Source organism: Apteryx mantelli, chromosome 9, assembly GCF_036417845.1.
Source record: "Apteryx mantelli isolate bAptMan1 chromosome 9, bAptMan1.hap1, whole genome shotgun sequence".
NCBI classification, from domain to species: domain Eukaryota; kingdom Metazoa; phylum Chordata; class Aves; order Apterygiformes; family Apterygidae; genus Apteryx; species Apteryx mantelli.
In genome coordinates this window covers 31,198,210-31,218,807 of record NC_089986.1, presented here as the reverse complement: position 1 = coordinate 31,218,807, position 20,598 = coordinate 31,198,210, and the positions used below count along the sequence as shown (strand labels likewise).

General features: G+C 55.5%; 1 protein-coding gene across 1 annotated transcript; it reads right to left on the bottom strand.

Moving 5' to 3' along the window:
• Nucleotides 1-1,999: 1,999 nt before the first annotated feature.
• On the bottom strand, nucleotides 2,000-20,298 carry TSPEAR (thrombospondin type laminin G domain and EAR repeats). The gene is made up of 12 exons (XM_067301497.1): nucleotides 20,205-20,298; nucleotides 15,003-15,223; nucleotides 14,491-14,729; nucleotides 14,149-14,239; nucleotides 13,238-13,394; nucleotides 12,737-12,868; nucleotides 10,928-11,160; nucleotides 7,069-7,255; nucleotides 4,835-5,064; nucleotides 4,347-4,534; nucleotides 3,483-3,584; nucleotides 2,000-2,957 (listed from the first exon to the last, which is right to left on the bottom strand). The coding sequence occupies exons 1-12, from the start codon at nucleotides 20,296-20,298 to the stop codon at nucleotides 2,804-2,806; spliced, it is 2,028 nt and encodes a 675-aa protein (XP_067157598.1). The 3' UTR covers nucleotides 2,000-2,803.
• Between the last annotated feature and the right edge of the window lie 300 nt (nucleotides 20,299-20,598).

Genomic DNA, 20,598 nt, shown 5'->3' with positions numbered 1-20,598 from the left:
AAAAGCCCCTGGAGTTTCCTTGCGCTGGGAGCTGGGTATCTGGGAGACAGTGTGCAGATTGGGAGCTGGGGGTCTGAACCTCCCCTGCAGCCAGATCCCCAGGCAGCCTCTCTGCCCTCGGCTTATCCTACTTCCAGAGGTGAGTCCTCCCTCACAGGCTTGTCCCAAGCTCCAGGCTCAGTCCTCAAGCTTTTGCATCAGCCTACACCCCAGCTGGAAAGAGAAACCAGGAGTCCTGCCCCAGAGATGGTGAGGGAGGGTGATGGTGCTCTGGGGGGCGTTGCCCTTGTCTGAATTCAGTCTCTTCTAAATAAAGTAGACAGCCCTAAATTCAATGTACCAGCTCAACTCCCATTAGATTATATCTTCTCTACCTGCACCCCAGCCTGCCTCAAGCAGGGGTGACAGGGGCCAGCAGACTTGCTCTGCAGACCAAATTGTTCCTCTATCTCGCTGGGTAAGTGCAGGGACATCTCGCCCTATCTTGCCCTTCCTCTGTCTCAGAGCTGAATTAAAGATGCTGCTCTTGGCTCAGAGCAATGGAAGCAAATTTAATTCTGCCTCATTCACAAGCAGGAGGAAATGAGCCTTCCCGGCAGAGCAAGTCTTATCTGCCGCTGGGCCAGGTGGGCTTGTTTGTCAGACAGAGGTGATGGAGAGATCTGCAGGGGCTGCACAAATGGGCTCTCTTTGGCCTGGATCCCAGGGCAGATCAGGCAGTGCTTCCTCCCCAACCCTCTTCCCCAGGGATTTGCACCTCTTGCAGTCTTTCCATAGCTGCTAGGGGCCAGGGTAGATGTTTCCAGCCCTGAGCAAGAAACTCAGGGGCTGGGGAAGGGCTGAGCAATGCTCTGGACCAGTTGGGAGAGGCAGGAGGAGCCATGGTGGGTGGAGGCAGAGGGTCACCGTCACCCCAGCACCCCGTTGTGCTCAGGACTGCTTCATCCTCGTAGGCAACCAGTGGCCCAGAAGTCATGGATGGGCCCATACAACTGTGGTCACTTCCTACTTTGGGGGCAGCTTGATGTATGGAGGAAAGAAGTATTTCAAAGTGGCCAGTGCTGGTTTTTGTGTGTGTGTGTGTGTGTGTGTGTGTGTGCGCGCGCGCATGCGCGCGCATGCATGTGCACACAGGGGTAAATGCACCAGCTCCCACTCACCCTTGACGTACCCTGCAGCCCTGGGGCCCTGGTCAGAGCTGTCTGTGGGCAGCTCTAGGGCTGGTCCCTGGGAGCGCGCTGCATGCTGATGGGCCCAGGGCAGCCCTTGGAGAAGCTACAGGCCCCTGTGGGGTGGTACAAGCCATTCAGAGACCTGCAAGCCCCCCTCTGCTAGGTGGACTGGAGCCAGCTCAGGGATGGGGGTTACCGTCTGAGCCCAGGTCAAGAATAACACAGACCTTAGGTTGGGTTTTGGGGCACTGGCACTGTTACCCATCCTCACCTTTTCCCCACAGCCTGGTCCCAGCCCCTGCCAATCCCTGCCAGAGCCCAGAGGAGACCAAGAAGCACAGAGATCCCCTGAGAGAGGCTGCACGGATTGAGGGAAAAGCCTCCACTGTGGGCAGAGCAGCTCAGGTACCTGCAGCATGTGTGCGGCATGTAGGCTGGTTTATTGCGCGCATGGTTTATTAGAGCTCCAGTTAAGCAGAAGTCCCCCCTCCTCCACCACAAAGAAAGGTGAGGAAAAGAGGCTGCATTTTGACCTGGAGCAGTTTTTGGTCTTTCCCATACCAACAGCAGCCAGATCAGTCCTGCATGGCAGATTTGCCTGGGGGTCGCTCATCCTGTGGAGAAGGGACTGAGGACCAGCGTAAGATGGGGTGGTGGATACCAGCAATATCTCAAAGCAAATCTATAAAACCCTTCAAACTGAGTGCAAATGTCATTGCTCAGGAAGACCCTGCCCCACCACCTATGTGATGCCAGTTGTGACAAACAACAACTCTGTCTGCCAAATCTGGCTGTAAAATATATCTATGCATTTGTACAATATACACACATTGCTCAGCGAGGACAACTGAAATCAGCCGTGGTGGAGCGGGAAGGTCTGCAGGCACCATGCAGCAGCAGGGCACCGGAATGAGGTTTGGTGTAGTGTAGAAGATGCTGGCACAGTCGTCAGCCAGCGTGGATGGCTGGAGATGCAGGGTGTCTCAGGACAGGCACCCCGCAGAGACAGTCCGAGAATTGACACAAAGTGTGATGGCTCAGACTGGTCCTTGGCAACGTCATAGCCCCAAGCACTGGGAAGCTTGAGCCTGAAGCCACTTTTTTTCGCAATTTCTGACATGCCATTTCCTCCCCGTCACCACATGCTCATCCCAATAGCATGTGCTCTGCTTGGCCTTTTTTTCCCCTGGCCTTGAGTGAGCTCTCACCAGTCCAACAGCAGCTCTGGGACACTCCTGGCTGGAGAATGTCTAGCGCTGGGGTCCCCGGTGAGTCCCTCGTGCCACATAACTGGGGAAACTCTTTTGCTCCAGGCACCTTGGGGAGGACCTGGTCCTTGTGGCATGGCTCTGGGGCATTTTGGGAGAGTTGGCTCAGGAGAGGCTGCACAAAAGCAGAATCAGGGCCTCTTTGCCAGGCACCTGACCAAGGCTGCAGGGAGCACCTGGGAGCTCCCCTCCTCCTCTTCATCCTGCAGAGCACCCAGGCAAGTGGCCCCAGGGCTGACACTGAGGCCACCATTACTGGGCTCCTGAGGCGCCATGGTCCACCCACCCCAGGCAGGGGGTCTCCTCACCTCGGTGCACAGTTTGCTCTGGTCTTGGCAGTGAGCTGAGCATGTCTCACCCACTTCAGGTGGTTTTCAGCTTGAGCACCTTGGAAAGCGGCTCCTTGGCACTGGAGTAGAGGAGGTAGGAGCCCTCGCTGGTGTTAAACGCCTCCCAGTCTCTACAGCCCACTGTGGGGAGGTGATGAACTGCTACGAAGCCTTCATAGCCTTGCCACCTGCACAGGGAGGGTAATTAACTCTCGGGGCACGGGCCGGGCACCCCAGCTGACACAGACTCAGGGGTAGGAAAGACAAGTTGTGGGGCTGGCATCCTCCACCCCCACGCTGTGGTTTGGGGCAGGGGGATGCCCCTCGCTGGGGCTTCTTGCTCGTGCCTGTACGAAAACTGAGAGCGCTCCTATCTACCTCCTCTGGGCAGATGCACCAGGTTCTACAGGCACTGCATCTTCTCTGCCTTCTCTCCAGGAACCGCAGGGGTAAGCACGAGTGGGAAGCAAGCTGGGAACAGCTACCCATCCACCTCTCTTGCTGCATCTTCCCTGTGGGCTGTCCTGCACCCTCCCAGTGAGTGTGGCCTAGGCCTCTGCCACAGCAGGCACAGAGCTGGGTACAGCTCCACGGCGGTGAGCAGAGGTGCCTCGTGTCCCGACTGCTGCCCTGCAGGCATGTCTGCACTTCTCCTCCCCGAGTAGGGCCAGGCCTGGTGGAGAGCTCACCCTGCCCTGGCTGTGCAGCAGTACCTGTAGATAATACTGTTAACGGAGAAGGTGAAGCCGTCAAAGGAGTTTGCAACCACCAGAAAATAGTCGTCTCCCACCGAGAAGAACTCCCAGTCCAGGGCACTGTGGGATGAAGGAAGCACAGGTGTAGGTAAGATGGTCCCTCCGCGGCCAGGCTTGGCCCACAGGGCTGAGCCCAGCCTTCACTGACCTCTGCTGACCCCACTCTGCTCAAGGTGTTTGGCCATTCTGGCCTCAGTCTCTCTCATCTTCCCTGAGCAGGGCCCATAGGGAGAGGTGGATATAAAGCCGCAGGCTGAGGGCTCCCAGCATGCTAGGTCCTTAGCCTAGGCAAACAGGGTAGGTGCTTGCACGTGTTACATCTCACACGGTGCTCACACAAAGGGGGGTCGTTGGCGCCAGCTGCTGCGCAGACTGACAAGAATGCCACCACCACTCCAGTGACAGGTGACAATGTGTGTGGCCTGGGGGTCTGTGCTTTGCTGCTACAAAGCCCTTGCCATGCCATCCACTGTCACCTCCCTCTTCTGTCCCAGGAGCTGAGAACAGCTCGGGCAGCGGCTCAGTACAATGTCCTCGTAAGCAAGATGAGGTCTTCAAGCAGGATGCTCTGAGACTACTGATGATAGATAGAAAACCCTGCTTTCCCCAGGCTGTTTCTAAAGGGAGATCCATCCTTGCTCCAAAATCCAGGGAACTGGGTGCCCAGGGCCTGTCACCCATTGCCCTCCCCATCAGCCTTGTCCCTTCAACATGTAAGCTTGTGTGAAGCCCCTGGGCCCACCATGAGAACCCTTAGTTTGGGGGGGGACTCGTGGGAGGGACATGGGCTGAGGAGTGCCTCAGCTCTTTTTGCACAGGTACCTGTAGGTGAGGAGGTCCTGGAATTTGACAAACATCTGGGCAGTGATGTTCAGCTCATAGATGGAGGAGTTGATGGCATAGAAGTTGGAAGGCACCGGTGTCCTGCTGTCATAGCTGTGGCTGTTCGCCACAGCCAGGAAGACTCTGTCCCCAATATGAAAGACCTCCCAGTCAGCAGCACCGAATGTCTGCAGGGAATGAAGCCACATGAGAAGCTAAGCGCAGACAAACCTTTGCAAGCCAAGTGCACTGGGAAGTGTGGCAGGCCTGCTGGAGGTGCAGTGGAGAGGCTACCCACTCTTAAAACTCTCTGAGGGAAAAAAAGCAGACCTCACTTAGTCAATCCCTAGGGGAGAACCAGTGGGAAACTATTGCTCTCTTTCCAGAGGACTGCCTCTGTAATTATTCTCTGGCCTTACCTGAACCCCAGTGAAATGGATTCAGAGGGGACACTGAGGGGCAGAGGTTGACTAGTTGCCAACCCTTACCAGGATAGACTGGAAGAGCTGGAAAGAGCCATTGAGCCAGATGTAGATGTGAGAGTAGATCTTGGTGGATGTGCCATTAAACGTGTTAGCCACGGCCAGGAAGGAATATGGCCCAATGGTGAAAAATTCCCAGTCGTAGGCTCCGGAGGTAGGGATGGTCTGGTTGGTCTCAAACTGCCCTGTTCTGGGGTTCCACCTGTATATCACGCTGTCTATGTTGTGATTATTTCCTGGGGGAGACAGAAAGACATGCATGATAAGAAAAAGCTCCTGTGAGAAATGAGACCCAGAAATGGGTTCAGCTATGCAAATACTTGCCAGCACATTGCAAGGCTGTTTGTTAGGGACTGATTGCTCCCCAAGAAGCAGCCAAAGAGCCTCCACCCCTTTGAAAGACACTGGCAGTTGGTTCCCAAGCACATGGTGACAGCTTTGCAGCCGCCCTTCTCAGCAGAGAGAAGCAAGGGTTCTATTTCCTCACACAAGCAGCATGCAAACCGGGAGGCACTGTGCCAGCACCCCGAGGCAGCCAAGCTCTGTGGTTTGCCCCATGGAATGGCTGTGTGCAGTGGAATCAGTCCCTAAGATGCAAACATCATGGGCTGCTGTCACCCTTTGCATGCAAGCTCACACATCTGGGAGGATGCCACAGCTGGATTGACGCCACACTGATGTTTTTCAGTGCTCCCTGGCTAAATCCCTGCATTCAGCTCCCAAGTGCTGGCCAGAGACTTCTCTGGGCTGATCACCATATACTGCACCAACTCCAGAAAGAGCAATGGGAACTGTAACCTGCAGTCCTGCAAGGCCCTGAGCACTCGGTTGGAGGCCATCAGGCACCAAAGCACATGCTCTATCCCATTCCTGAGCTCAGTTCAAGTGTTCTGGCCTCACGCCCATGTCAGGCCCAGCTGGCATTTAAAGCTAACAACCTTTTTGTGCCTTCGGTCTGGCATTTCCACCCAGCCCAGGCTAGAATCATTCTTCCAGTAAAGAGCTGGCCTCACCCTGACAGGAGGGGCAGCATCAGCAGCCCTTTTCCACCCCACTAAGCATTGTCACCCTTGGCTTGGTCCTGCTGATGCTTCTGATGTCCAAGCAGCAGCTGGACCATGTGTTTATGGGATTTATGGGCAATCCTCACGGGAGGGGAAGAGGATTTGGCAAGGACTCTGGGGAGCAGGGGGTGTGCAGGAAATGGCCACATGGGTGAGCGGCACCTCTTCTGGGACTGACTCTCCAACACCTGCAGAGTGGAGCACCCCCGGTTTGGTTTGGCCATGGATGGTCTTGACCCTTGCACAATGTGCATGGCCCCCAACAGGACCCTCCTCCCCACTGCTGCAGGAGTAGGTCACATGTGATTTGGCCATGGTGGGGGTCCGACAGGTGGGATGGGATTTCGCAGCCCAGTCCACAGCGACTGGTACCCAAGCAACCAGCTTTAAGCCTGGTGCTGGAAGAGGGGAGGCCCTGGGAGCCAGCCCACCTGCAGGGAGAAGGACAGGCTGGAACACACCCGCCTGGGGTCCAAACCCAGCTGCAGGCACTCTGGAGAACCAGGGCCAGTCATCCTCCACATGGGGGATACACTCCCCAACCCAGCATAGCTCATGGCCTGGGAGGGCAACAAGGCTGAATCGTGTCTGCAGGGTGTCCAGGGAGGGAGGGCATGCCAGGTGGGCTGATTTGGAGGGAGCAAAAGTCATTCCCTTGGTTTTCTCCATGCACCCGCAAGGCTGATGCTCTGGCTTCTCCAAAGGCTCAGTTCCTGCAAACCTCTGCGGCTGCCCTAACTACCCCACCATGTTATCTAGCTTTGGGGAAACAGATGAAAAGAAGCAGAGATATTCAGCAAAAACACTGCCCCTGCTCCTGTCCTCATCCCCCGCAGCTGGAAGCAGAGAGGGAGATGGTGTCAGACACTTCCCCAGATATTTTCCTCTCCCAAAATCAGAGGGTCTGTGAGGGTTTGGGTTTCCCAGGGGACGCTGCAGTCCAGTCTGTGTCCACTGACTCCCTGGCTTTGCCTTGTGCTCCAGGCAAGGATGCGCCTGGCATGGGGGGAGCCTCAGTGTCGCCTCAGCCACAGGAGGATGCTCTGAAGCTTCGTCCCTGCGGCGAGTGGCGGATGAGCTGCAGCGCTGCGGGCCCCCTGCGAGACCCCTGCTGAGCCGCCTGCCCTGGCCATGCACCCGGCTGAGCCGGGCCAGAAAGGAGTAAGGGCTGGGTACCTTCTCTGTGGTTGACCACCGCGAGGAAAGCCTCTCCCTCAATGACAAATGCCTCCCAGTCCCTAGCGCTGTGCGTGGTGATCCTCTGGTACGTGACGAATTTCTCTTTCCTGCGGCTCCACTTGTATATTACAGAGTACTCCTGACCCCTGTCATTCTGCTCAAAATTAGCCACTGCTAGGAAGATCTGAAAAATAACAAGCCAGGACATCTTGGTTTTCTCCTCTTGCAGGGGCACAGTCAAGCACAGGCAGGGTGAAGGCAGGATGCGGGGCTGGGAGGGCCCAGGGCACACGTCTGTGGGATGCAGGGGCTGGGGACCGAGGCAGCTGCCGCAGGGCAGGACAGCCCCGGCTGGCAGGAGCGTGGGCAGGGTACTGCCCTTGAGCTGCCGCACAGCCTACACATCACAGCCAGAGCAGGGACAGGGCCCCAGCAGCTTGTGGGGGACATTGGAAAGGGACGAGCCGGTTGGATTTTGCTGGCAAAGCTCTGGCTGCCACTGAGCCGGGCTGCAGGGACCTCGGTCTGATCAGACAGCTCGCTCCCTGAACGGAGGCCCAAATTCGGGATAACCGCCTCTTCCCCCAGCCTGGCGGCCACCCAACACCGAGCCAGCACTCAGCAGAGCCCCATGGTTCCCCTTGCCTGTGCACAGCCCCCAGCCCACACGGCCCCAGCAAGCTGCTGGCTGGCTGGCGCAGGGTCAGAGACGGCTCGATTGCAGCAGGCAGACACATCACAGGGGCCTGCCTCCGCCCGGCCATGGGCTAAGCTGAGGGGCTCTTGGTCCACGCGTGTTGGACGTGTGTCTACAGAGCCACATCCGCACACCTTTGCAGTCCACCCATGGGTTGGGTGAGCTGAGGACCTGCACCTTCATGACAGCTGTGAGAGCACAAGGCCTCTGCTCCCCAGCAGCTGCTGTGCAAGCTGGTGCAGGAGGCAGTGGCCGTCACAGACGCCCCAGGGCAGGGGGCCTCTTGAGGAGGAGGCAGTTTTCAGCCACAGTATCAGCAGCCCGGCAGAGGCAGAGATGCCCTGCAGTCACCCAGGCCACAAGGCGCCAGGGGAGCCCCCAAGCCCACACTGGCTTTGGGGAAGGAGAACGCTGCCAAGGGAGCGAAATGGGCCATGGGTGGGCAGGGGATCTGCGCTAACAAACCTTTCCCCAAAACAGGGTCTGTTGTTAGGAAAAAAACTTAGAAATAATAACAGTAATAATGATTATTTTGCTTCCCTGAGAGAAAACAAAATATTTTCCAGACCCCTTTTTCTCCTTTTGGCATTTGGGGCTTCTCTTTCTATGCAAAGGCCAAGTACACCCCCAGAAATTTTGCCAGAAACAGAAGGAATTGGGCCTTCTTCTCTGCAAACAAACCCAGACCCTGATCCCCTGACACCAAACCAGGACCCAGGATGCCTTCAGATACCTTTGCTCCCCACAGGCCTGCTGGGACCCACTGGTTTCCATGTCCTTCTGCTTTCACTAATTGCTGCTGTGGGTTTCCCAGTGTTCAGGAAGCACCTGGTGCCTTTTGGAAGATTTGGCTCACGCAGATGCTGGGGATTTTAATCAGAGAGAGCAAGAGGGAAGGCAGAACATGCTGGCTGGGCATGGAGGTGCAGATAAAATGGGTGCTGTTTCCTGATGAGTCGTGGTCCATTGTTCATCTTGTGACCCAGATTAAGCACACACAGCAAGATCCAAAGCAAATGGCCTGGCTTTCTCCAAAAGCCATCAAAGACTCTGAGATGCAAGCACCCCAGCGCTGGGGACAAGCAGCTGGAAAGTAGGCTGCAACAACAGAGAGAGACTGCTGCTAGCACCAGGCCACAGCTTTGTCTGGCCAAGGCTTGAACTTTTCCAAGGATGCAGACCTTCCCCTCTATGCAGAGGCCTGTTCCAGGTCTTCAGCTCCCTCCAGGGAAGATATCTCCCCAGTGTCCAATCAGCCCTAGGCAGCTCTCCTGCACAAACCAACAAGCTCCCACTTCAAGGAGAGTCCCTTCAGGGCATCTCCAGAAACACAGCTTTAAAGGGAAGAGAAAGTCCCAGATCCCACACAGCAACTCAGGAGCCAGACGTCCCTCGCTCTCCAGTGACACATCACATGTACCAAGCACTGGGAGCTGAGCACAGAGCACTACAGCCACATGTGCCTCTATATCCTCCACCTTCTCCTGAGTGCTGAGGCTAGCCCCAACTAGAAAATCTGTCCCAAGGTGTCAAGGAGAGGGGGCTCCCCTGTCTAATAAGTCTAGGGCCAGTCTGCTTCAAACATCATATACAGATACATAGATCTTATATAAGGATGAGTACATGCCTTCTGGAAATATGTTCTAAGCAAACAGGGAACAGTTCTGTCATGGCAGGACAGCTGAGAGCAGTGAAGAGCTGAAGGCAAAGAAGCACATTTGCCTTGGTTAGTACCAACGTGTGGGGTTCACTGTGCAAGAACCACATGGAGGAGGGAGGAGGGGAGGCCCCTGGGTGCTCTGGCCCCAGGCTGCTCTTGGGAACCACCAGTCTGGTTTCCTTCTCTTGACCTGCAATGATAGCTCCAAGGGGGTGCTGTGGGTCTGGACTGACAGTAGGAAACCCCAAGTTGGCTCCCACCAGTGCATAAATGCAGCCACGGATGTTCCTGTGTTCTGCCCATGAGGATGCAGACAGAGCTTTGCACAGCCAGCAGAGCTCTATCCAAACAGCAGGGCTGTCAGTGCCAGCAAAGCCTGGAGGCAGGATTTCTGCCCATCCCTCCATATCTTGGCGCACGTGGCTCGTGAACAGGGAGCCTGCAGCCACCCTGGGTGGCGTTCAGCAGCAGCACGGCAACAAGCCAGGATGCATCATGCTAGAGGGGGAGTGATCTGAATTACCCTGGGAGCTCTGCACAGGGCTGGCTCTCAGGAAATGTTTGTTCGGCTGGCCTGGGGCTCGTTGCAAGGTGACGAGTAACTCCCCAGGGAGTGAAGCCAGGCAGATACTCTGCAGAAGTCATGTGGTAGATTGCCTAGGGCAGGAGAGATGGATCCAAACTCCTGGAATGACTTAAAAGCAAAGGGGCTTAAAAATGCTAATGGCTGGACACACTCAAGCTCTGGGAGAGCAGCCATGTGCTCTGATGACTCTCTAAGACTAAGATCAGAGCAGGCCATGTGCATGGCAGGTCTTCTGCCTTGCGGATGGTCAGAGGGATTGCCCTCTGTGCTCCCATTTCAGGCACTGTGTGCCCCTGAGGGCAATGCCACAGCTGCCGTGTGGGGAGATTCCTGCCTTGCTTCATGTGGCATACTGGATACACCAGCAAAATGAAGATCAGGCTAGACCACAGCTCCACATGATACGCAACCACGTGTGAAGGACATTTTGATGCTGGCATTCATAGGCACACCACATCTGAGGCAGGAACAGGCAGAGACTGCTACAAATGAACACCGACACATGGGAGGGTGTCAAACTCTAAAAGGTCACTTTGGAGACTGACAAAGAAAATCATTGTCTGTGGGGCGTCCTGGAGAGCTGCACACCCCGGGAATGAGATCTGAGCAATCTGGACACATGGTTATCTATGCTACGAGCATCAGTTGCTGAACATGGAATGGATGGATGCTGTTGTGTCTCGGCAAAAATACTAAAATACAGAGAGCAGTCAACAGTGTGCACATAGATCATCAGGCAGCCCCCAGAACAGACCCTTACCTGCTGAATACGTGTATCAGTGGAACTCCATCAAAGACAGCAGAGAGGAAGATTTACCCACAAAACCATGCCTGAGACTCAGGTTCGGTCTGGGGCAGTGTTTGGCATTTGCAGTTTATTACAGCATTGAAATAACCTTCTAGACAGACTTACCTTTTTTCCTATGGTGAAATACTTCCAGGACTGAGCTTGGTAGGTGGGGATGTTCTGGTAGGGCACGAACTTTCCATCAGTCCACTTGTAGATAGCTGATCCAGGGGGAGTGTACCGGTTGGCAGTGGCTGCAAACAGTCCCACCTTTGGGATGGTGAAGACCTCAATGCCCATCGTCTCAGAGTTGGTCACCAAATTCTGGTACTCCTCCACATAGTCGAGCCTTTGTTTGACTAGGAAAAAAAATGAGAAGTCAGGCTAAAACTGGAACACCCGGCATTCAGATGTGCCCCATGTTGCACAGCTGAGCTGGTTTGGCGGCATTTGCTTCTGCATGGAGCTTTATGATGAAAATAAAGGCTGTGGCATCCGGGGCATGGAAGGGCTTAAACCTGAGGGGCTGGTGAATGGACTGACTCTGTCTTATTGAGCAGCACGTTCAGCCCCATCAACCCTGAGCCTGCTCTTTGTCTGCAGGGCGACACTTCAAAATGCTCTGCCTGGCACTTCTCTGCTGGGAGTAGGAAAATAGAAATTAGATTGCTGCTTAAGAAGTGTTTTTGTATTTTTATCCTAAAAAGAATGGTGAGGCGAGGAAGAGACATATAGCTGTGACAAATGGTGCAAAAGGGCCTGGACAGCTGAGACCATCTGGGTTAATCCGTACCCCCCTGCAGCAGCCCTGCACCACATCCTCTCTCTGACCTGATTCTGTATGAGCTCTGGAAAAAGATACTGGGAAGATTTAGACAGAACTAATGTGAGAAATTGGAACAGAAATGCTAAGACTGGTCCCAATGGTGAATGGGTGGGAAAGTCTGGGAGACATCAGAAGGGATGAACGGCAGAAGGACTACAGGTGTTGGTGGCACCAAGGTTAACAGGTCAGCAACATTCCAGCACAATGTCTCCCTGAGAAAACAAGGACATGGTACTAATCCTGGTGACTCCCAAAGGTGGGACAGGAGGGGGACACCAGCCACTGCCAGCTCCTACAGGGGACAAAAGGCATATCCAAACCCAGCGTGGGGTTGCCAGCACAAGAGAAACCCGAGAGGGGAGGAGGATGACTTGGTGGCTGGCATACCTCATCCCTTGTGTCCTCACAAGGGACCCTGGGCAGACCACCTAGATACACGAATCTTGGTATTTGTGAGCATGTGGGGGAGCATGAGTGGACAGAATCTGTTTTGTTTTCAAATAATATTGACCCCCTTTCCTACAGGAGCTGGTTAGCTTTGCTTCATTTTTCCTACAATGCTGCAACATTATTTTCTGCCCTAAGGCCAGCAAAGCTATAATGACGTTGTCACGGTCCCATTGCTCACTCAGCTGATGAGTCTTTCTTGTCTACCCTGCAAGCGCTTTGGCGCCAGGAGCACCTGCAGGTTCAGGACCCCACGGCAGGGTGCATCTCCGCAGCCTGGGCATCACTGCAGCACGGCTCTTGGCAGGCCAAGCTGCCCTGCTTGGATGAGGTGGCAGCTCACTCCTGACCAGAGAAGCACTGGGAGGACAGACAAGACGGACAGACAACATAGACAGAGTGTGGGTGATCAGGGAGCTGGCTCCCGGAGGTGCTTGAGCCAAGAGCTACACTGAAAGTGTCCATGTGGCTACAGAGAGCAAAGACCTGCCAAACAGGAGAGAGCCATGCAGGGACACCACAGCTGTATCATACTGCCCTGTTGTTTCTTTGCAGACTTGGTTCCTGCCCCAAAGTGCTGTCAGGGCAAATCTCTGCTCCTCTCCCACTGCACAAGCCCCCCCTGCAGCCTAGAAAGCTGTGCAGACAAGGCACACCATTACCTTCCAGCATGGAAATCCAGGTGCTGCCGTTGCACAGGTACAGCCCTCTCTGGGAGGCATTGAACCAGAAATGTGCCTTCTCATGCTTGGTGCAGGGCGGACGGGACCCGAGAGTCACCTTCATGTCAGTCTCTGGACACAGAGAAGAGCAAGGCAGGCACCTCTTAGCGCATGCAAAGGAGGAGTGGTGTGACTCACCCCAGCACACAATGAGGGCTGGACAGTGGTGCTCACCACCATGCCCTGGGATATCCAGCTTTCCCACCCTTCCCCATCTTCCTGAGCTCAGACTACCCCAGATATTCTCTCTGGTATCTCTAGGTTAGACAAAATCCCCCAGTGGAGTCCAGAGCCCAAACACACTTTCAGAAACACAAGGTATTTGGGAAATCCTCTTTCCCTCTGCCCCAGCTCTTTGCCCAGCCATGAGCAAAGAGCCCTTCACAACAAAAGCGGAAAAGGCCAAACGCTCTAAGCCTTCACTGTTGTTGTATTACTGACCATACGGGTATTTCAGCACCTCATTGCTTGCCGGCTTTGCTGGGAGATCCTGGAGAACAGCAGGGACAGAGAGCGTTGCTACTTTAAAATTCATGGACGTGCATATTCGGGGGGTGGCATCAGCTCCTGGCAACAGGACAAGCTGCCTGAGTAAGCCCTGGAAAAGAGGAATAAGCATGATGGAGAGCAAGTCCAGCAAGACCAAGAGGCAATGGAAATTGCAGGTGATTCATGACCTGAATATCCCTCCATAATCTTGCTTGTTTCCCTCGATCCTGGGCTTTGAAAGCCTCCACATGATTCATGCACATATATCAGATCCTTGTTACATCTTCAGCCTGCCAAAATCTTGGGCTTGGGCAATTTAACAGCTGGCACAACAGGAGCATTGGCAAGAGGCTCGTACGCTGCAGACAGCTTTCACTACCACAGTCAGGATCAGACACAGCCCTAATTTTTCTATTAATGAGATTGTGCCATCAACTGTCTTTCTGCTATTACACAGCTGGTAATGTGCTTTGTCCCACAAAGTGACAGAAACAAGCACTCCACAGCCGCTCCTTCTCTGTTCGCCGCTGGAAAGTAGGAGAGGGTGAGCCTGACAGTCGGTCCCACCGGCCACTTCCCATCCACTCACTCTGCCGTCTGCACCATGTCCCAACTCCAGGGCAGAGCACAGGGCTCAGAAATGGCTGCACTTGATTTCTGCCTTGCTTTCCTTCCCATTTCCAATGTGGAATTTGGGAAGCACTGCTGGCCTTGTGAAGTGTATCCTCCGCCACTGCTGGGTGTGCAGCACCCGCTCCCCACCCCTGTCCTGGGTGCCTCTGTCCCACAGCCAGCCCAGAGGCCCACGGTGACGTGGTGACATCAGTGTCCTAGAGCAGCCAGATGCCATGGGGGACACTTACTGTAAATAAGCCTTTCCTTCTCCTCCTGTTGCCCAGGTAAAAGCTGGCTCTCTTCACCGACAGGGAGGTTGGAAATGGTGTCTCTACCACCCTGCAAACAGGCAGAGAGAAGGCAGAATATAATTTCACAGTCTCTGCTGGTGGCTGGAAAAAAAAAGTCAATCAGCAAGCTTGGTGCTCACTGTGCATGCATGACTGCTGAGAGCCACATCCCCTGCACTTTTGGCCAGAAGAGCATCTCCTGCCCACCACATGTCCTGTCTGCTGAGGAGCTGGCACCCCCCCCTACAGCCACCTCCAAGCCCCCAGCAACTGCCTCCTGCCATGACCCTTCCAACTTACACGTCATTGGGGACATTGCAGTCCACTGTCAGGGAGAAGGACTGGCCAGAGACAGCCAGGATGAGCGTGTGCCACTGGTTGTCCGACAAGGAGACATTGCGGAAGGTGACACGGGTCTGCCAGCCATTGGAGTGCTCTTGGCTCCAGAAGAGGAAGTGGAGCTTGTTTGGCGAGTAGCGCAGCCCCACCAGCACGCTGTGGCTTTCCTCAGCCATGAGAGTGAAGAGGTATTCATTTCTCTGCAAGAGGAGGTGAGAGGGAATGGCGGAAGTTGAGATCTGGACTAGAAAAGCTTCTGGGAGCAGTGCTCACTGGGGCTGTGCAGGCCACCAGCATGTGAACACAGTCAGAAAGGCACCAAAGACAGCAAGAATGGGGCCACTGGTGGTTCTTAGATGCCATGGTCAAATCTCACTGCCACAAGCTCCAGGGCCAGGTTGTGCCCACTCCTTTCCCAGCCTCCAATCCCAACTCAAGGGGCTCAGGCTGTACCCCCAGCTGGCAGTGCTTACCTTGGCAGGGACATTAAGGACTCGCAGTGTGACAATGATGGAGAACTCCTCAGGGAAGCGGTCACAGTGGATGAAGAGCCGCGAGGCAGGAAAGCCCAGGGCCCGGGGCCGCGAGGCAGTGAGCTGGAAGCCACGCACCCCCTGCACTTGAAACACCCTCATGCCGCGGGCCAGCCCACTGGCAGGGACCACCTCTGAAAGGATGTCCAGAGGGCGCAGGTCTGTGTGGAGAGATGACAGAGCACGTGATGGCCCCAGAGATGATCCCAATCTGCCCACATGACGTTGGACAGGTTCCTTGCCTTGTGATGGGGTGCTTTGCCCTCCCACTCACTCAGGGGCATTTGGGCAGCAAACCCATCGCCAGCTTTGGCTGGAGCACTCCATGGCATCATAGGGGTCTTGTGCATCCTGGGAACTTGCTTTCTCCCCACCCCTATGGTTCCCACTCACCCCCCTGCTGTGAGAAAGCTGGGAAGGTGCCTTGCCCTCTGCAGGGCGAGGCTGCCTTCTCTCTATCCCTAGATCTGGGACGTTGTGCCAATGGCACCAGGTACCACATGTGCAGGCTCACCCACGCAAACCATCCCACTGAGATGCATCTCCAGCCGCAGCTCCTGGGATCGGGACTCACCAGCCTGGCAGCCCCAGGGCTGCTCTGTGCTTCCTTGGGGCTGTGCTTTGCATCTGTCCAGCCAGCCCTAGCCATCATAACCAGAGACATGAGAGTGGGGCTGGGAACCACAGCCCGCAGCCTTGCTCCGTAGACAGACACTCAATCCTGGCTATGGTGTTGCTGACTCCAGGGTGCTGGGATGCAACACTCCCCTCCCTCTAGCCCAGGCTCCCCCAACCCAGCACTAATCGCTTACATACACGTACTCCACTGGCAGACACCATAAACCCTCATTAAATAATTATCCTCTCCCCAGAGGAGAAAACAACACGCACAGCCCCAGGGCATCGCCCAGATGAAAAAAGCACTGAGAGAAAAACTTCTGCTTGCACACATCTGGGAAGCAGACAATCCTGAGACACCAGCACCCATGCAGAGCACTGCAAAAATCTCCCCACGCGTACCCTGTGAGAACACCCTCTGTCTGATGTCTTTGCAAACAGCACACTAGCAGCCAAGGGGAAGGACTGTACCCGGGGCAGGCACTTGCCAGACCTTCCCCATATCAGCACCTTTGCAGCTTTTATTTTTTGGAACTGACCTTTGCTTCCCTGGCAGGATTTTAGCCTCTGTAGCAAAGATAAACCAGGTGCCTAGGCTTGTGCATTCAAGGAATTCAAGCTGTTCCTTACACATTTCTGCTACGGACTTACCCATACGGTAGCTCTATCCTTCTCATACATCACCAGCTGACATGCCACCGGCACGGGGCACCGTCTGGTCCTCCTCACACGGAGTGACATCCCACCCAGCGCATGGGCTTCATTCCCAGAGGACGAAGTAGTACTTAACTAGAGTAAAAATCCCTGACTCCGGCCCTTCCCTAGCAAAGACGGGCAAGCCCAGAGCCACATTGCAGGAGGCCAGGTGACGAGCCTCTGTGGGCACGATGCCAGCCCACAGCTGACACCCGTGTGCCCGGCCATCATCCGCAGCCCCACCTGAAAGCAGCAGCACGGAGGGGCACCCACCCGCTGGCCCAGGGCCAGGAAAAACAACTTTCCTCGCCCTTCCCCTGTTGCTCAGCCTGGCTGGGGCTGCTTGGGCGAGCAAAGGCTGAGAGCAGAGTGCAGTAAAAGCCCACAGGAGCGGAGCCCTCCCCTGACAGCCGAGCTGGCTCCCAGCCCGTGCTTGCACAGGACGGCAGCTTGCTGAGCGCCTCATCCCATCCGTCCCACGAGCATGTTTCCACAGCCTGATTTATGTGACAAGCCAGCAGCTGTCACACACACACTCTCTGAGCGAGGGGGAAGGAGAAATTAGACGGCATCTTTAAACACCACAGGCTCCACTCTCAGCTGGGAGTCCGCAGCTAGCTCTAGTTAAGATCCCCCTTCAGCAAATATCCACACGTCCAACTTAATGTATGCTTTTAGCTCCTATTTGTACTAATAAATCTTGGCTGCTTAGGCACAGAGGGAAAGCCAAGCAGGAGATGTTTGTGAGCAAGGCTGGACCAGCATGTGTTTGAATTCAAACTGGTTGGAGTTGGAAAGCATTTCCACCTCCATGTACCTCTAGCCAGCCCAAACTGAAGTCGTCTCCATCCTAGAGCATCTTCTAGAAGGAGCTGGAGGGCTGAATGACAGCAGACCCCATGCATGGGCTTTGCTGCTGGCTGGCTGCTGCAAAGCAGCGCTGACCTGGGAATGAGAAGTCCTCCCCTCCAGTATGGGCACCACACTGCCCCAGGGTAAGATCCACGCAGTCGTGCTGAACATGGGGAATGGCTCAAACAACAGCACGAATTGCAGGGAAGGAACCCAGGAAGGAACCCAGTAACACGGCTTTGTCTAGCATCAAGCAGACAGGCCTTTCTCAGAGCAGCAAGGAAATCCCATCTTTTCCAGAGGGAATGGCCAAGTTGTGACCTCAAGCACATCTGGCCTGAAGTCAGAGTGACAGTGTGCAAACGTGTGCGTGCATCTGTGTCCATGCATGGTGACTCAAACCCTTGCCCTGCTCAACATTTCCCAGCCCTTGTCATCGTCCCTGCACATCCGTCCTGCAGAGTGCTGCATCCAGCAGGGGACCAGGCTTGGACACAGCCCAGCTGCTGCGGAGAAGTGGTACGCTCCACGTGGCAGCCTGCAAGCCCAGCACAGCCTGGGACAGGACAGTTCAGCCTCTCTCCTGCTCCCAGTACACTGTGCTCAGAAAAGGAGCTGAAAAGCTGTAAAAATTTCTGATTTTTTTCCCTGTGGTGCAAAAGCCAGCTGCAGTATCTGCCCCAGGGACTCAAGAAAGACAAATGTCCCTTTCTGAGCACAGAGTAGGAAAACCAGCAAGAGTCTTCCAACCCTGCTACTTGTCATCCCTGCTGCCTGCCCCATTCCCTCCTTGTAGGGTGTGTATTTAAGCTAATTCCAAAATAAAGCCTTTGTAGGGGAAGGTTGACTAAAATGCCCTAGCTTGTAACAGGCCAAAAGAAAACACTTGATCCTCATGAAATGACCAGTTCCCATTTTTCTCAGCCAAAAGCGCAAGCCAAATTCAGGCCCGTGTTTGCAGAGGGGTTGAAGTACCCTTGGACTGGCCTGGGGGCAGGAGGGATGAACCATACAGCTGAAAAGAAGGGGTGGGGAGCTGTGCTGGAGGCTGCACTGCCTCTGTGTGTGCTTGCAGCCAAGGTGTCCTTAGCTTGCAACCGGCCCCAAGCTGGGAGGAAGGAGAGCAAGTCCCCTTGCGCGCTCTCCCTGCGGTGGGGACGTGTCAGCTCGAGGCCCTGCCTCACCAGCTTTGGGAGCCATTCCCAGCGCAGCTGGCTGCTTGCAATGCTGCAGTCCTCTCCCCTGAGCGCAGCAAGCCTGGGCCCGGTGGTCCCAGGCAGCTCTGTCCCCCCACGCACCCCAGCTGCGCTCCGGGACCGCCGAGTCTCCTGCGCTGCATCGCCCCGAGCCTCCGGCAGCCCCGCTCCCCAGAGCTGGCAGTCAGCTTGTAATAACGCTGAGGGACACTTCGTCACCAAGGCAGTTTTCAATTAAAACCAAAGACATGAGTCTCAAATTGCCTCCCACATCAGAGTCGCTGCTAATGATTAAAGCTGGGCTGGCAGTTGCACAAAACCTCCTAACGATCTGGAGAGCAGCCAGGAGTGTTTTAGTACAGGTTGGCCAGTGTAAATAGCTGGAGCCTGCCCGCTTTACAGTCCTGCCGCCTGGGGCCGGACCTTTGGCAAAGCTGGGCCCAGAGAAGAGAGGAGAGGTGCCATGAGGAGGAAATTCAAAGTTGATTAACTCCAAATTAACTCCAAATAACTGAGCTCCCGCTCCAGCGCCCTGCTGGTGAGGCCAGTCCAGCTGTCCTACGAGTCCCAGTCCCGGCACCTGGAAAGATTGGAGCAGCTTGGGAGAGAGGGTGACCAGAAATGTTCTACAAGGAGCAGAAAAACTGTGATTTCTCCTAGCTCTCCTTCTCAAAGCCATCCTGGCTGTAACAAAACATAAATGAAGAATCTTCAAACCAAGACAAGCCACAGGCACACCAAATTTGGGCCCAAACAGCCAAAAGCTTTGCCAAAGGTTTATGGCCAGACAAAGTGAGGCTGATGGGTGCACTGCTGCTTCCAGCAGGGACCATGTGCTGCACAGGGTGCAGAAATGAGAACTCAAACCCAAGAAATGCAGGATTGAGGGCTAAATGAAAAGTTCCTTTTTGGTTTAGGCTGTTCGTGGTGCTTTCCTGATGGAAATCCAGCTGAAGCAGCCTGCTCCCATGGCCAGAGGAAGATGGGACAGAATTTTCCTAGAGGTTTTGCCACTGAAATAGTGTTAGCTGCGTCTAAGAGAGTGCAAGAGCTCTGTTAGAGACCCAGGGAGCAACCAAAGAGTCTGGGATGAGAGGTACTTTCCAAGACGTCATAAAATTCCCCTACAGTCCTTCCCCACCCTTCAGTGCCACTGCTCCCTGTGTTTTGGCCCCCATGGCTGGCAGACCCGGCAGGCCCCGGGGCTCTCCTCTGGCACCCTGCGGCACCTCATTGCAGCAAGACAGGTGACCATGGGGGATGGACAGGCACAAAGCTCTCACCGTGACAAGGGCAAGGGCTCGTTGTTCTGTGTGACAGGTCCCTTCAGCTCTTTCTGACCCTGTGCTGCACATGGGGACTCCAGACCCAGGGACGACCTTGCTTCCTAACAGCATGTGGATATATGAGGGTGTCCAGACTGCTTATCCCAAGGGGTCATAGGGAGGAAGGAGGTAGCTCTAGCAGCACTGGGCATCACACCATGCATCACCTGTGCTATCACCCTAAGACTCAACCCATCAGTGCCCCACTGAAACGCTGGGGCTGGGCTGCCAGGAAGAGGCTGGCGACGTGCCCTACACAGGGCACCCCACTGTGGCCATGTCCCCCCTCCAGAGCAGAGCCCACCTGCTGGGGTCTGCCCAGGTTGGCCAGCCTGGTGGCTTGGGGGACACCACGTTCACAGGAGCCCATGGGCTCAGGAGCAGTCCCAGCACGGCAAGAATCACTCTTGAAGCTTCCCTCCCCATGCAACCTGCCCATCGGCCATGGCTCCTACCTGTGCAATGCTGCCACGTCTTCCCTCCTTGGACGAGGCTCCCATGGGCGGCCCAGTGCAGGAGGACAGCCCAGACCAGCAGCGGAGCCGACATCGGGGGACTGGCCTCACCGGGTCCATCCACCGGGACCCCCCTGCCTTCCCTTCCTCTGCGCCACTCTGCTTAGGCCCCCCCAGGTGTTCTCGCATAGTCTGCACGTGGGGCCACCCAAAGGCACCCCGAAGGGTGTTGTGGGGGCCCAGCGACCCTCCTCAGGGACGTGTCACTCTGCGGTGCTGCTTGGCCTCTCCTCCGGAGCCGGGCCGTGGCGCTAACCCCCAGCTCTGCCTGCCCACTGCACGGGCAGGGGGGGCACGGGCATCTTCCCCCAGGGGCCAGGTGAAGGCAGCGGGC

Excerpts from the sequence above, each read along its gene's own strand:
- TSPEAR (XM_067301497.1), bottom strand. The coding sequence starts at position 20,298 with ATGTCGGCTCCGCTGCTGGTCTGGGCTGTCCTCCTGCACTGGGCCGCC. Across the intron at positions 13,395-14,148 it reads GAAGGAAAGGCTTATTTACA|GGCTTACTCAGGCAGCTTGT; the intron begins GTAAGTGTCCCC and ends CCTCTTTTCCAG. Across the intron at positions 4,535-4,834 it reads AGCTCTTCCAGTCTATCCTG|ACATTCGGTGCTGCTGACTG; the intron begins GTAAGGGTTGGC and ends CATTCCCTGCAG.